General features: G+C 40.3%; 1 protein-coding gene across 2 annotated transcripts in view; it reads right to left on the bottom strand.

Annotated features, from left to right (window-relative positions):
* RIC1 (RIC1 partner of RAB6A GEF complex) overlaps positions 1-2,311 on the bottom strand; it is a 135,251-nt gene extending 132,940 nt beyond the window's left edge. For both annotated transcript variants that reach the window (XM_037036337.1, XM_037036338.1), the window contains exon 1: positions 1,921-2,311. In XM_037036337.1, coding sequence (XP_036892232.1) covers positions 1,921-2,064 — 144 coding nt within the window. In that variant the 5' untranslated portion in view covers positions 2,065-2,311. The remainder of the gene's footprint in view (positions 1-1,920) is intronic.
* Positions 2,312-16,626: the final 14,315 nt, after the last annotated feature.

Below are 16,626 nucleotides of genomic sequence, written 5' to 3'. Positions count from 1 at the left end.
AGGATTAACCATGCATAAGCCTACAGTACTTTGCAGCCTTCCCTAAGACATTATTTCATTTCATTTCACCTCATATCTCTGGATCCACAGATTTCCTATAACCTAACTTTCTGTACACTGGACCTGAATGGTAGTGGCCCCAGGACTTCTAGCTATCTGTGTGTAGAAAGTAGGAGTTTAAATGAAAGGAGTATGGGTAGTTTTAAATTCCAGGACTGCCTTTGATTTACACAGTATTTTTACACAGTAACTCCAAAAGTAAAAGAAAAAGGAAAAAAAGAACATATTCTCAATACCCAAAACTGGAGTGTATTTTTGTTTCTTTTACAGAAGATTAAAGTAACTTACAGGCTTCTGGTCTATTCATCACTCGTAGTAAGTCGAATTCTGCCTAAAAATAAGTTAGGTCTGCCTTTTTAGAGATAAGAAAAGTTAAAATTTTAGTCTTTACAATTTGTTACATTTCAGTGAAATCACTCACTAAACTCAAGACACTTTAAAATTCAAGTTATAATTATTTTTTCAGAATGTGCTTTATATAAGTATATGCACCCGAACATAAAAAATTATGCAATTGGCAGACACAATGTAAATGAATTAGCATCTTATTTAAGAACCAAATGGTATACCATATTTTTTTTCAAAAAATGCAATCAAGCACCAAACAGAATAGTCACAATGCAGCTTTATAACAGCTTACCTTGTTTCAATATATATATTTAAAAATTAAATCAGCCAAAACTGAAAGGTAAAAAGTCCGATTTACAGTCTATGGTAGTCACATAAAGGAGATACCAGAAATGTCTCAATCTCATCACCACATTTACTAGGGTTGTGAGGACAGCAAAGGGTGTTCAGGTGGTTAAACAGAGAGCTGAGGGTTGTAACTAATTTAACTAACATCAGTATTTCACACAGATCTAATAAAGCCAAGGTCACAACCTATTCCCACATGGTCAGGTTACCTCTGGAAAGATAAAAAATTCACTCTGACATCGATTAGTGCCGCCTTCTTTTAAGAAAAAGAACAAGAGCACTTTTATACCCTATTTTGTAGCCTCTATAGACAGGTTGCGAAAAATAGTGTCTTTCATCCACTATTTACTTTTTAAGCCCTTCTTCTTATCTACTCCGTAATTAGATACAAGAAAGAAAAAAAACAGGATTAACAGCAAGCAAGAACAAAACTGTTCCGTGCTCTCCCCAAATCTTATTTCCAGCTGTTAGTATCTCTGATGTAGTGCGAACAGATTTGAGTTCTACTTCAGCTCCTACCAACTCTCCCCCCGCCCCGCCTCCAACATACAAAATTCTCTACATAAGAGTCCAAGAGCAGCAGAAAAAAAAGACCAGCTTGAAAATGGGTAGAAGTTCGGGGGAGACAAGAAGTTAACCAGACCTTTAAAGACAAAATAAAGAACTCTAGCTGCAGTTGCCAGAAATAAGTTATGAGAGGCCTGTAAAGTCTGGCACTGGATAAAAAGCCCAACACGCTTACCCTAACTCCAAATCAACGGCCTTTAAAGCAAAGAAGGGCTGGGAACACAACAGCCGCTAGCTTTCTAATTGTGGGAAGTTTAAACGAATTTGTTCATGGGGAACAAGGGAAGGGAGAGGAGGGTAAATTCGGGCTCAACCGAGGGAGCGCGTGGGGTCTGCCCTGTGCACGGCGGTCGGTCCAACGCAGGAAGGCACAGGATTTTTGGCAGCAGCAGCAGCAACTGTATCCACCCCGGAGCCCCAGCTAGAGGACTGGCCCGGACCCCGGGTCAGAGTAGGAGGAACGAGGAGGCGGACGGCCGAGACGAGTGGGTCTATGCGAAAGGGAAAGGGTCTGGGACTCTGGGTGGAAGTTGAGGGCGGGGTGGTGCCGGGACGCCGGGGAGGGATCGCCGAGAGGCGGCGGGCAGCTCTACTTACTCGGCAGTACCAGATGCTGAGGCGGGCCGAGGCCAGCACTGCGAAGAAAGTCCTCTGGGGGTCGGACTGAACGTGGAAAGGCGTCTCGGCCGGGGTCCCCAGAGGACAGAGCAGCCTCTTGGGCCAGCCGCTCAGGAAATACATGGCCCGCGCGGAGCCGCAGAAGCCGCGGCGCCCGGCGCCCGGCCCCGTCCGTCACACTCAGCGGCCCGGGGCCGGACGCCTGCCTCCCACACCGCCACTGGCGGAGTCGGCGGCGACGGCAGCAGCAGCTTGGGGCATCTGCCCGCTGGACTGACCGGGCCGACGCGATGCTAAACTACGAAAGCACCTCGGAGCTGACGGGGCCCGGTGTACGGAAAAGAAGGAGGAGGGAAAGCCTGGACTAAGAGGGGGCGGGAGAAGCGCGGAGACCCGCCCCGGCCCCGCCCCATTCTCGGGCCGCGCGGGCGTCACCACAGCGCGCCGCGTGGGAAGGTTAGCGCGCGCGCGCGCGCACTGGAGACTTCTCCCTTCCCCCTCGCCCGGCTCTCTGAAGCCCCGCCCTGATCTTCTCCTGCGGCCTCCGCGCAGAGTCTATACGCAAGCGGTATTGCTCCTGTCTAGCCTCTCCGCACCTCCCACTCGCAATCTCGGGGTGCACTCCTGGCCGGGAGGGCGGGGCGATCGCTTGAGACGGGGAGGCCCGGTGGCAGAGCCAGGCGTGACGCTGCTGCGAGGCTTGTTTTCCTGCGCTACGCGCCTCTCCCCTTGCCTACCCAAATATGACTTCCCTTGTGGATTGGTAAAGTCTCTAGTGAGAGTTGCCTGGCGTTTCTCGGCCTGGGCGGAGGGGAATGGGGAGAGAAGAGGGAAGATTGGGAGAGGGGGGCAGCGCGGGTTACGTGACCCTCGCTGCTAGAGCTCCCACCCTGGGCCCCTGGCCGCGACTTAAGTGCTCGGCACTTGGGTGCTTGGCCCAGTGATCTCATTGTGTGCGGTGAAAGCTGGTGAAGTTCCCACCCTCGTGGGGTGTACATCTGGAACGGACCTTTAATTCAATTCGTAAATAAACAGCCAACGACGAAAGTGCCTTAGTCGTGTCGTTTGTCCTTTAGGAGTTTAAATCTAGCATGTATTTTTTAAATTCAGTTTGCATTCGTCTGTCCTTTGCTAGCCATACATTTTGGACAAGATGAGGCTTGTCTGTCTCTTGTACCCTCGATAGGGTATGCGCCAGGAAAGACTTGGACCTCATTTCAGAGCTGGAAGGGACTTTAGACATTATGTAGTTCAGTGTTTAACTTTTGGACCACAGGGATCACTTTAACAACTGTTTGTTTTATTGACCCAGTGGTTGCCTGTGAATAGGAGGACAGCATGAGCGGGGATAGAGTGAGAGTGGGGTGGGGGTCTAGGAAAAAAACTTGCTTCTCATTATTTACCTTTTTTGTACAGTTTGAATTTTTCAATATCTTTATATTACTTTTTCATTTAACATTGTGTTAGTCCAGATTAAAAACAAAACAAAAAGTTAACTCACATTTTTTAAAAATAGCAACGTAGCAAAAAAAATAAGTAACTTAATCCATATCAGATGGAGCATTGTAGCTGGTAGTCACACCAAAATATGTAACTTTACATAATTTTTCTAAACATTCACTGCATTCCACCTCCACAGAAGGTGATCAAATAACCCACATTCCTCAAATCAAAGTTGAAACTGCCTCACCACTTGCCAGCCTCTTGTGGTCAGACTGTGTCTCCTTCCTGGTGTTCCGCCCCCCACATTCAACACAGCAGCCTGGAACATAGTAATAGTAAACTTTGAAAATATTTGTCAAATGAAATACTGGATGAAACCCTGATCCAGCTGCACTACACCATTAGACAAATAAAGAGACCCAGAGAGGTTTCTTGACTTGCCAATATAAAATTGTAGAAGAATAACAATTGCATCATACTTTCTTCTAACCTAGATTCGTTTATGCAATTGGCAGAAAAAGAGAGAGAATGAAAATAAATTGCAGCAATTCCACTGGCAGTTTTACTGAGAGTGCATTTGTCTCAGCTGTGGTCAGAGGGTCTTTGTTCTCAAACTCCTAAGTAAGCATCTTTCTGCACTTGTGTCCAGTTTAAGGAACTTTTAAGTAACTTGTTGCACTCAGTTTTTGCTTTACTTGCCTGGCTTTAGAATTTAATTCCCCTGCCACAGTCCCTTGTAACAGTTAAGATTCACAAAATATTTTCAAATGTATGGCTTGATTTATTCCACAGTAAATCTTCAAGGTAGGTGTGATATTCTCACTTTCTTAATGAGGAAACAGGAGCCAGAGTGATAGATGAGCCTGAAGTCATAGGGCTTGAAAAGAACTTATCTTCCTTCTACAGACCCAGTGATTTTTAGACTGGATTGAACTGAATTGTGGTAGTTGCTTCCTCCAGTGAGAGGGAGAGGAGGAGATCCTCTGGGCTTTTCTCTGTGTGAGGGGAAAAGTATAATATCTGACCCTTCACAACCCCCTGCTTAAGAGCTCCTGCATTATGATAGAAACCTTTGGGACTTGATTTTTCAGCTTTCAAGTATCACATTCCAACTTTATTTTGTAAAATCCATTAGCAATTCCTGTGCCCTGGATCTTGCTTCTCCCCCTTCCCCTACCCCGTCATCATCACTCCTAGTCAAACTTACTGAACTCTGTTCTGAGCTAAGACTAAACTGCTAAGAGAAAGCTAATAGGTATGTGTTTTTATCTACCAAACTAACAGGCTTTTTAAAAATTACAATAAATGTTGGTAAGGGTACACAGGAACAGATACATTTATAAACTCTTGGTGGGGATATAATTTGGTGCAATTTTTCTAAAGGGTAGTTGGCATTACATTTTTAAAAATCTTAAAAATATGCATACCCTTGGCCTCAGCTATTTTTCCCTATGATTATTTTCTAAGGAAATAAACACTGATATGTACAGAGCTTTTAGCTTTAACAATGCATCCCACAAAGTTGTGGCTAAAAGGAAATAAGCTTAATGTCCCCCCAAAACATTAATTATAGTTCTTTCTTACAAGGGAATATTATATAAGAATAAAGAACTATGTTGGGAAAGAATATTTAATCATATAGAAGTATATCTCTGTACTATAAAGTAATGAAAGCAGATTCAAGACAGTATGTAAAATATCATAAGTTCACCAAAAAAATATGTGGTTAGGAAAAAAGAAGAAAATACACTATAATATCAGTGCTGACTGCTGATTAGAGGTGCTTTTTATGTTCCTTTTTGGGCTTTTTCATATTTTCCAAATTGTCTCTAATGAACTCATTACTTTTGCAATGAGGAAAAAAAGTTATGTAAAACCGTTAAGTCGCTAATGATTGATAGTGTCCCACTTATCTTGATTTAAGTGGGGCCTGCACTGCTGGCAAATCAAAGGGAGTAATGGAGTAATGTGGAGTTTCAGGCACAGTCCCAAGATGAGTAAGAGGAGGATTAGCAGGAAAGGCAACCTTAGTCACTAGACTAGTAGCCCTTGTGTACTGCACACATTCACAGACTTCTGATGACAGCACAGAACCAAGACCGGAATTTGGTCCCAAGCACACCACTCCCAATATTTGGTGACCTCCAGGCTTTAGGTATGACTCTTTAATACACTTTTAATATTCAATATTATACTTTCATGGGCAACTAATGTATTTGCTTCTGGGTTAGACTGTTTGTGTGTGTGTGTGGCTACCACACTACCCGTACAGATTGAGTGACCACTGAAAATGTCCCTATACTTCCGATATCAACATATATAATCAATATATATAAAATATATATAATCAATTTATTTAAACAAAAACAGTTCATATGTGACCATGCTGAATTCTGGATTTATCCCCTTTTGAAGCTGAATATTTCAGCTTGAATGATAAGATGTCTGGGTGTGTCACTGCAGAATAATCAGGATGACTAGAGAAGGTGGAAACATATATGAAGGTTGACCATGAGTTGATAATTTTTGAGGCTAAGTGATGGGTACTTGGGAATGCATTGTGTTATTCATGCTCCTTTTCTGTATGGTTGAAATTTTCAATAGTAAAAAGTATAAACCTTTAAATTAACTCTGGTTAATTTAACTCGGTAACTCTGGTCAGGTGACTGACCTGTCTGTCTACCTTGTCCACAATCCTCCTCACAGTAAACAGTGTTAAATGTTACTTGGAAACATGTAATTAACCATGAAGGCAGAATGGCTTATTATTAATAAGCCTTAGTGGATGCAAATGAGACTTCCTGGGCTGGTGAATGAACACAAGCTAGAAAATAAAGAAACCCATTGTTCCTCATCAAGCAAAATAGGATATGTTTGTCCGTGTCTCAATAAGTTTCCCAGTATAAAAAATACAACACCTGAATTTTCTGTGTGTATTCTTTATTAAAATAGCAAGGGGAGTTAGAAAGAGAAATTGTTTTACCCAATAATGTGAAACAGTAGAGTTTGCCATAATTCTAATCAGATATCTCGATCTTCTTCCTCCTTCTCTACCTCTACTTCTTCCTCCTCTTCCCCCTTCTTCTTTCTATCTATTCAGACAAATATGCCTTTATTATTTTGGACAAAGTTCATTTTCATTGCACTATCCCTTTATTTCCTATATTTATCAATCAGCTTAGGGTCAAATTTAGTTGTTAGCTGTAACAAACCACTCTGGATTGTTATTGTTATGTATTAGTTTGGGCTTCTGTCTTATTCTCATTCATTATTCTTATCTTTCCACTAGGTTTAATCTGACAACTTCAAGAAGTATAAACCCCAAATGAATCCTGTTCTAGAAATTAACAGGTTCCATGAAATTTTTCTCAAACCAACCTTAATATTAACTGTATAACTGTTATGTTCTGTAACAGTTCAAAATATTATGAAAGGGCAACACTGTTCTTTTTGTTATCACCTTTTTAGAGTTTATGTTCTTCTGTTGTGGGAAACACAAAACATTACATTTACTGTCTTAACCATTTTTAAATATACAGGTAAGTAGCATAATTATATCCACATTGTTGTGAAGCACCAGAGCTGCTTCATCTTGCAGAACTGAAACTCTGTATCAGTCCCTGAGAGCCGCCATTCTGCTTTCTGTTTCTTTACTTTAGATGCCTCAAATAAGTGGAATCATACAATATTTGTCTTTTTATGGACCTGCTTTCTCACTTAGTATAATGTCCTCAGGGTTGTAGCTCATGACAGGATTTTCTTCCTTTTTAAGCCTGAATAATATCCTGTTGTATGTGTGTGGTGTGTGTGTATACCACATTTTGTTTATACATTCATACAGTGATGGCTACATGGGTTGTTTCCACCTTTTGGATATTGTGAATAAAGCTGCTATGAAAATCGGTGTACAAATAACTGCTAAGTTACTGCTTTCAATTCTTTTGGATACATACCCAGGAGTAGGATTGCTGGATTATATGGTGGTTCTATTTTTTTAATTTTTTAAGAACCTCCATACGTTCTCCATAGAGACTGCACCATTTTATAATCCTACCAATAGTGCACAAAGTTTCCAATTTCCCCACATCCTTGCCAACACTTGTTATTTTATGTTGTTTTTATGCTAGCCATTTTGGTGCATATGAAATGATACTGTGGTTTTGATTTGCATAACTGTTATTAGTGATGTTGAACATCTTTTCACATACTAGGCCATTTGTATATCATTCTTTTTTTTAAAGATTTTATTTATTTATCTTTAGAGGGGAAGGGAAAGACAGGAGAGAAATATCAGTGTATGGCTGCCGCTAGTGCATCCCCTGCTGGGAACTGGCCTGCAACCCAGGCATGTGCCCTGACTGGGAATCGAACCGAGATCGTCTGGTTCGCAGGCCCGTGCTCAATCCACTGAGCTATACCAGCCAAGGCTGTATATCATTCTTGAAGAAATGTTATTATTACCTCTGATACAATGTCAGATCAACAGGTGTGCACCAAAAGATAAAGCTCAAAGGCAAAACTTTAAGTCTCAGAGTATGTAACTTCATATTCTCTAACATTTATGAATGTAATTAGTCCTTATGCTCAAAGAATTATAAGAATCTTACAAGTGTGACCTTCTAGTCAGAATGGCCCTGAAATATTATATGGCCCAATTTACAGACCCAACAGAAATATAAGTGAATATCATAGAGTGAATTTAAATATATTTCTAGCATAGAAATAATTTATAAAATCACTAAAGGGTTAATATAAAAGGAACATATCTATTAAATTGAATACTGAATAAACTTAATTATAAGTACCTGAAAAGAGATACAGGAAAGTGGCTGTATGTTTTTTTAAAAAGGATTCAAGGACAGCCAACAAAATATTTGCAATAATCATTGATATGAAGTATAATTATTAATGGTTTTTATATTCTTAGCACTTTCTAATTTGTTCTTTTATAATCAGGAATATAAGTGCTATTATTTATGTATGTATGTATGTATGTATTTTTTTATTTTAGACAGAGGGAAAGGAAGAGAGGGAGAGAAATATCAATGTGTAGTTGCCTCTCACACGCCCCCTACTGGGGACCTGACCTGGCGCACAATCCAGGCATGTGCCCTAGCTAGGAATTGAACCCACAACCCTTTGATTCGTAAACTGGCACTCAAGCCACTGAGCCATACCAGTCAGAGCAAAAATAGTGCTATTTTTAAAAATATTAAACTGTTATTGAGGAGATTAGTCTTCTCATAGTGTGGTATGCTTATCACCTACATCAGAATTACCTGGCAATATATTTAAAAGGCAGATTCCTTGGCCAAGTCTCAGACTTCCTGAATCAGAATTTCCTGATGGTGTGGCCCAAGAATTAGCATTTTCAACAAATACCCTGATGATTTTCATGCATATTAATGAAGTCAATAAAGAGTCGATTAGGAGTAGATAAGCTAAAGTGTACCCTCTTTGTACTCTATATGTGGGCTAGAATCTTTCCACTAAATCTCCCAGTTCTCCTAACATCATGTAAACAAGTCAGAAAGTGCACTGGATTCCTACAAGTGTGGGCATGATTTCTCCTCTGCTATAGAGACCAGATGAGACCAAGTAGTTGAAGTGACCTTAGGTCATTCTGTAGCAACATCATGAATGGGTTGAGCCCATGCTGATAGGCTTCCTGGCCCATGCTGAGCACCTTCATGTGGCCCTGATAGCCTTCTAAGCTGCCCTTAACTGTTCCTCATCTGTAGAGTGGAGATGACAGTACTACCCATCTTACTAGGTTTTTCTTTTATTTTTTTAGTGCTGGAAACTATGCCCTTAGCAGAATATTTCGGATTAGCCACAAAGAACTTCCTAGTGATTGGTGCTGTTATACAAATAATCACAATAATAATAAGTAGTGTTTATTCAGCTTTTACTATATGTAGATACTGCTATAAGCACTTCACATTACTTAATTTTTACCCTCTAAACAATTACATGAAGTAGTTATTTTTATCCCTATTTTTACAAATGAAGACATTGGCACTTAGAGGTGCTCAAGGTTCACAGAGTTAGGAAGTGGTAGAGTCAAAACTTGAACCCAGAACCCCACTACCTAACAGCTTCACTATACTATCTCTTTTCACTAACTAACTAAACTAAATTATTTTCAAACTAACTAAATATACACAATTCGCCCTGGATGGTGTGGCTCAGTGGATTGAGCGTGGGCCTGTGAACCAAACAACTGTGGTTCGATTCCCAGTCAGGGCACATGCCTGGGTTGCGGGCCGGTCCCAGCGGGGTACGCATGAGAGGCAACCACACATTGATGTTTCTCTCCCTCTCTCCTTCCTTCCTTTCTAAAGATAAATAAATAAAATTAAACAAAATATATACACAATTCTTTGTCAGTCTGGCCTATTAACTAATTTTACTTTTAATTCTGAAGAATACATTTTCTTACTGAATCCTTTATGCAGAAAAATTACTCTAAAAAAATGAATGAAAGCCCTGTCTGGGTAGCTTAGATGGTTAAAGCATTGTCCCAGTACAACAAGGTTGTGGGATTGATCCCTGCTCAGGGCACATACAAGAGTCAACCATTGAATCCAAAAGTAAATGGAACAACAAAGCAATGTTACACTCTCTCTCTCTCTCTCTCTCTCTCTCTCCCCCACCCCCCTCTCCAAAAAATCAATTTAAAAAGAGAAATAAGAAAAGAAAATGAATGAATTGGGATTCTTTTTCACATTCACCTGGCATATAAGTTCTTTTGCTTCTCTATTTCCTACACTGTTTTTACCCTCCCCTGACTATTTTGTGCCTGCCAATTATGCTTCATGGTCCCTGTACCTTTCCCCACGTTGTCTCCCTCTCCCTCTCCACTGATAACCCTCCATTTGATTTCCATTTTTGTGAATCTGTTCCTGTTCTACTTGTTTGCTTAGTTTTTGTTTTTTATATTCAGTTGTTGATAGTTGTGGGTCTGTTGTCATTTTACTTGTTTGTAATTTTGATTTTCTTTTTCTCAGATAAGCCCCTTTAACATTTCATACAATAAGGGCTTGGTGATGATGAACTCCTTTAACTTAACCTTATCTGGAAAGCACTTTATCTGCCTTTCCATTCTAAATGAAAGCTTTGCTGAATAGAGTAATCTTGGATGTAGGTCCTTGCCTTTCATGACTTGGAATACTTCTTTCCAGCCCCTTCTTTCCTGTAGGGTTTCTTTTGGGAAAAATCAGCTGACAATCTAATGGGAACTCCTTTATAGGTAACTGTCTCCTTTTTTCTTTCTGCTTTTCAGATTCTCTCCTTATCTTTAACCTTGCATAACTTAATTATGATGTGGCTTGGTGTGCTCCTCCTTGGGTCCAATTTTTTGAGCACTCTCTAGGCTTCCTGGACTTCTGGGAAGTCTATTTCCTTCACCAGATTGGGGAAGCTTTCCTCCATTATTTGTTCAAATAAGTTTTTAATGTCTTGCTCTTCTTCTTCTCCTTCCGGCACTCCCATGATTTGGATGTTGGAATGTTTAAAGTTGTCCCAGAGGTTTCTAAGCCTCTTCTCATTTTTTTTTTTGCATTCTTGTTTGTTCATTCCGTTCCAGTTAGATGCTTGTTTTTTGTTTTGGTTCCAAATCATTGGTCTGAGTTCTGGTTTCCTTCCCTTCACTGTTGGTTCACTGTTGGTTCACTGTATATTTTCCTTTATTTCACTTTGTGTAGCCTTCACTTCTTCCTTTATTTTGTGACTGTACTCAGTCATTTCTGTGAGCATCCTGATTACCAGTGTTTTGAACTCCGAATCTTATAGGTTGGCTATCTTCTCGTCACTTAGTTCTTTTTCTGGAGTTTTGATCTGTTCTTTCATTTGAGCCATATTTCTTTGTCTCGGCACCAAGGAATTAACCCCTTAACAACTGGATAGTATTTTAACACATTAACCCACCATTCAATGTGTGACTCACCCAGTGAAGAATCTCTCCCTACCCTGTCACTTCCTAAAAATACCCAATGTAATGTACTACAGGCTCTTACTTTCCTTCAAAGATCCTGAGAATTCATTTGTGTTCTTGCTTTGTGCTGCATTGCCTGTTGTTTCCCATCACAGGGAAATCTTCTTTTGCAGGTCCTAGAGGAATGGAGCAGCATCCCGCCTTCTCCCCATAACCCATACTTCCCATACCCCAAGCAAGCACATTGTTCTCAGAGGCTGTCTTAGGGTTCTCTGTAGTAAGGACAAAAAAACTGATGGGAATGGCAAGAGCTCCTTCCATGTTTTATCCTGACCAGGTTGGGGGAAACACATGGGTCTAGATCAGCTGGGTGTGTGGATTAGAAAAGGAAGTTGGCCATTGCCTGTGTATACTTTGTTGTTCAGTCCATGTCCTTCCATGATAAAGCTGATAAAAACCAGTTTACCTGGTAAGTATGTTAAAAAGCAGTGAGGTTAAAAAGCATATTTTCCAGCTCTGATTCAAATGTGGCAAGCACACTGGAATAGTTCCAGACTCAAGGAGTGCAGAATGTGTCCCGAGACCCTCTAAAAATTATTTCACTATCACCTACTACTGCTCAAACATTTACCTCTTATGGCTAGAAGAAATATCTTCTTAAGGTTTTATCATCTCTTAATCTAAGATTTTATAAAAATAATGGACATTTCTAAATTTGTTCATCATGAAAACACTAATAACAATACCCCCAAGCAGAAGTTGCAAAACAAGCTTACTTGTTTTGCATATAATAAATTTTAAAGATGTCTGGTCTCAGGCAAAACCTAGTCAATGCAGAAATGAAGCTGAATATATGAAATTAGAGAGTATAGGGATTAAAATGTGTGAATAAGATGGTCAACACTTTACAATGCCATTGACCTTAACAAAGCAAGAGTTTCCCAAAGCCCATGTTAGTGCCTGAAAATGTATTAGCATCACTGGAAGTCCAATGAATAAAAACAGACCACAGAGTCACAAGCAGAGAAACTGCCCTGTAAGTGCAGGAAAGTTGGTTTGGAGCTTGATTCAGTTTCCATTAGTGTGAAACATGGCACAAAGCGTGATTAGACTCAGACTGTCTCCGTAAGATATAAATCCCCCCAAATTAGATATATACTTTTTGCCTTTTATTTACTTATGCTTGCTTCTTCAATGATCTATTGAGAATATGTTGGCATTTCTACTTTGTCTCATTATTCCACTTAGAAATGTTTGCATTTCCTGGATTCTCTTATTTCTTTTCATTTCTCTCTCTCTCTCTCTCTCTCTCTCTCTCTTATTTCTTATCAAATGTTGGACAAGTGTGAATTTAAAAAAAGAATGGAACAAAAGAGAACTTCTGGCCCTGGCTGGCATGGCCCAGTTTGTTGGGCCTCATATGGCAAAGTGAAAGGTCAAAAGGTCACCAGTTGGCTTCCCAGTCAGGGCACATGCCTGGGTTGGGGGCCTGGTCCCTGGTTCAAAGCATGTAAGTGGCAACTGATCAAGGTTTCCCTTGCACATTGATATTTCTCTCCCTCTCTCCCTCTCTTCCCCTCCTTCTAAATAAGTAAATAAATAATTTTTTTAAAGAAGACTTCTGAAAGAAGCTCCACCCAACCAAGCGAAGACCTGTCCAGTGGGTCCAAATTCAATAATCCTCCAAAACCTTCTTCCTGTCTCACAAAGACACTTCACCTTCCACAACAAAACCATCTGTGAGAGCCTATGTCTTACAGGTGCAACCCTGGACTCTCCCTTCCAGCTGTGCAGTAGCCCCTCCTCCTGGGCTCTCCTGCTTCAAAGGCCCACCTTTCTTGAAGCCTGTCTTCACTTTAGTTCCCCTAGAAGCCAGCCTTGAAACAAGGATACACATACAAATAGTTTATTTTGGTGGCGATCTCAGGAAATGCCGCCAGGAGTATCAGAGAAGGAAGGAAAAAAAGGCAATAAAGGAGGAGTTTTCAAGCACCTAAGCACTCTGGGTAAGAGGTGCTTAGTCCCCCTGGGGAATTCTGAAAACCAGCATGGAACCTATGCCTCTTACTTATTCTGCCTGAGAAGCAAGGGAGCTGGTGATTTATACAGGGGTGGGCAAAAGTAGGTTTACAGCTGTGAATACGCAATTAGAGACTTTATTCTTGTATTATTATTTGTTAATTACTGTGTTATCTATTTGTATTACAACTGTAAATCTACTTTTGCCCATCCCAATACACCAACTTCAATCATTAGTTAATGGCTGTTCCTAGGAGGCATTAAGTCTCCACACACCCACTCCCATGCTCACAGCTAGACCTCTCGCCACTAGAGAAAGCCAATGCAAGGTGGTGCAGCTGCTGGCAGTTGGTAAAGCCCCAGGGAGCCATGGACAGGGCCCCAACAGCATCTGCAATACTGGGGTGTGTGATTTCAATCCGGTATGCTGAGACCCATTATCAAATGCCAAGGCTCACAGAGCAGGGAAGAAGATCAAAGGCTCTGGAGACAAACTGGTTTCAAAATCTGGGTCCTTAAAGTCCCTAAGCTTCAAATTCCACAAAGGATTTCTGTGGGGATTGGATAATGTAATTCATATAAAATTACCCCTTACTGTTTGTAAATGGCACATAGTACATATTTCCCCGGGTCTTAGTTATTAATATTATTATTAATACCTGATGACCTCATAGAAACTTAAAACCAAACAGGGCCTTAAAGTGTTCTGCTTGACCAGGGTACCCAGCAGGGACCCCAAAGTTCCAGTCTTGTTGCCGGTGCATCAGTGAGTAGAAGTGACAGAACCTCTGAGTGCCTGTCCAACTCATCCTGGAGACATGGGCAGACCGAGTCATCGCCAGGGGGGACAGAACTGTCTCCTGGGGAGTGCGGCTCCCTGGAGGGGTATGTGGTTCTCCAGAGGAGGGAGGAGGTTCTAAGGCAAGCCCACCTCGTGGTCCTCCTTAGCCTCTCCACACTGTTTTCCCACCCGGACACTCAGCCAGTCTTTAATTTTTATTTTTATGTTTATGAGAAAAAGGAAGGAAGGAAAGAACTAGTACTTATCCCACTCCACAAGTTCCAACACAAAAGTATAACTCCCTTTCAATAAGCAAGTATTTTTGGAATTCCTTAGTTCAGATGAAATTACATGCTTCATACGTTCAAAGCATTTTTTCCGCAACTGTTTTTCCTCCACAGTTGAAAAGACCAGACTTTTGGAAAAACTCAAACTTCCATCAAAGTTCACCCATGCAGGATGTAGAAGCTGGGTGGCTCCTGCTTAGGTTTGTCTTTGTTGCCAAACATCTCTATACAACTAACAGCAAGACCAGATTTGGGGAAGTGATGCAGTGGGCAAGCGGAGCCCTTCGGACAAAAACAAAAGGAGACGCTGAGAGGAAAACTTAGGATATTTTCTAAAAAAACAGAACACACCAATTCTATATTCTAGAATAAATATATAGTTTATTTCCGTACAATGCAGTATTTTTCTAAATCACTCCCTGATAGTCAAGATTATAATTCAAATTGCAAATTTTTAAAAATGTTTAGCTACTAATGTTTACAGGCCATTGATTTTAAAAATGTAGCCTCTCTCAATTAGAACAAACACATCCCCTCCAAAACCAAAGGTGAATCACCACACAGAGGAATAGCTGAATCTTATATCCCCCTTGTTTCATCTTCCCTTTGTGCTGGGGTGAAGGACACTGTTTTCTTTCAACATTGAGCTTAGCCAGGACTGGTTTGATCCCAGGAGCACTTCCTAATAACCTTCCTGTTCCCTGGTTATTCTTCCTGTTCCCAGTTGACTCTGCCTCAGAGTCACCTTCCCAGAGGACTCAATCTGTGGCAGGCGGAAGTCTCTAGATAGTAACTCTTCAGGTCTGAACCCAAGAGAGTGAAGGAAGTCAAAGTAGATTATTATTGTTTCTGTGGAACTGTCTCGTGCTCAGCTGATCACGTGCAGGAGGAAGTTTGCCTGTCTTTTAAGGTCTCTGAATAATAACCATAGCAGAATATAACCCAATAAGCTCAATGTTTGTAAAAATGTGGCTGGTGGGGCATTTTGTTGTAAACTATCTTAGAAATAAAGTCAAAATAAAGTAGTAAAAAGGAATAGAGTGACTTAAATAGAAATGAAAGAAGTACCGATATATCTCACTTTGTAAAAAACACATTCTTGAAAAATAGGACTATGAGTCATATTTTAAAGTCAATATTGGAACTTACCATTTAAAGGTTTTTATGACAAATAGTTTTTCAGAGAAAAAAATGAATATTTAAGTCATTGCCTTCCAATTTGTTATTTTGTAAAACTAGATTTTTCACTCACCGAACTGATTTAAAGTATTTGTTTTTCAAAATCTAAAGCCACAGCAAAAGTTTAATATAAAATTGCATTAAACTCTAATTACTTACTTTTGGTCCAATGTTTTTACATACAGAGAGAAAAGGTCACTTCAAGTTACTTGTTGCTATAGTGTTCCTGAGGAAATTAGCCAGACTTTTTCCCAGTGCTGGAATTTGGTTGTATTATTATTGCTCATAATAAACCTGTCAATAAAGACTTAACAATAATAATTTTAATTCTAATGCATTGTTTTAGTTATGGATTTAAACTTCATCTTGAACGAATAGCCAAAAATAGAGAAATAAAGGTTAAGAACTTATTTATTCTCTTCTGCCCGAGTGCTCCCTTACTCCCCCTCCCCAGATTAGTTGGCACAGAGTAACCATCAATAATTTTGTGCTTGATTTGGATGGAGGATAGAGCACTTGGCCTTAGCTCAAAGCCAGCAAATGACATTTAAATAAAATGAACATTTGGATAAAGTGCTCAAGGTTAGATAAGTTACATAATGAAACATCAGGAAGAAGTCAGTCTGAAAATCAGTGGCATGAAGAACTTCCTTTGGAAAATAAAAAGTTGATCTGTCATTGCAAAACTACCCAAGCTGACTTGTGTGATAAGTTACATAATAAAACATCAGGAAGACGTCAGTCTGAAAATCAGTGGCATGAAGAACTTCCTTTGGAAAATAAAAAGTTGATCTGTCATTGCAAAACCACCCAAGCTTTCTTGTGTGATATCATCAGAGGTAGCAGTCACAAGTACATGGGTCAGGAATGTCCCTTGCAGAGGAAGAATAACATCCAAAATACAAACATGGACTCTCTTCAGAAGAGTTTCAGACGCATAGGAATCTTTCTTTAAAGTCAATTACAAGTCACTTCATTTCTCCGAGCCTCTTGGACTTCTCGTGTGAAAAGACAAGAGGCATCGTGTGCCCATTACAGGA

Source organism: Sturnira hondurensis, unplaced genomic scaffold (assembly GCF_014824575.4).
Source record: "Sturnira hondurensis isolate 20B ecotype Veracruz unplaced genomic scaffold, ASM1482457v3 Scaffold0022824, whole genome shotgun sequence".
Lineage (NCBI taxonomy): Eukaryota > Metazoa > Chordata > Mammalia > Chiroptera > Phyllostomidae > Sturnira > Sturnira hondurensis.
The sequence above is the reverse complement of the archived record's forward strand: the minus strand, read 5'-3'. Positions and strand labels throughout refer to the sequence as shown.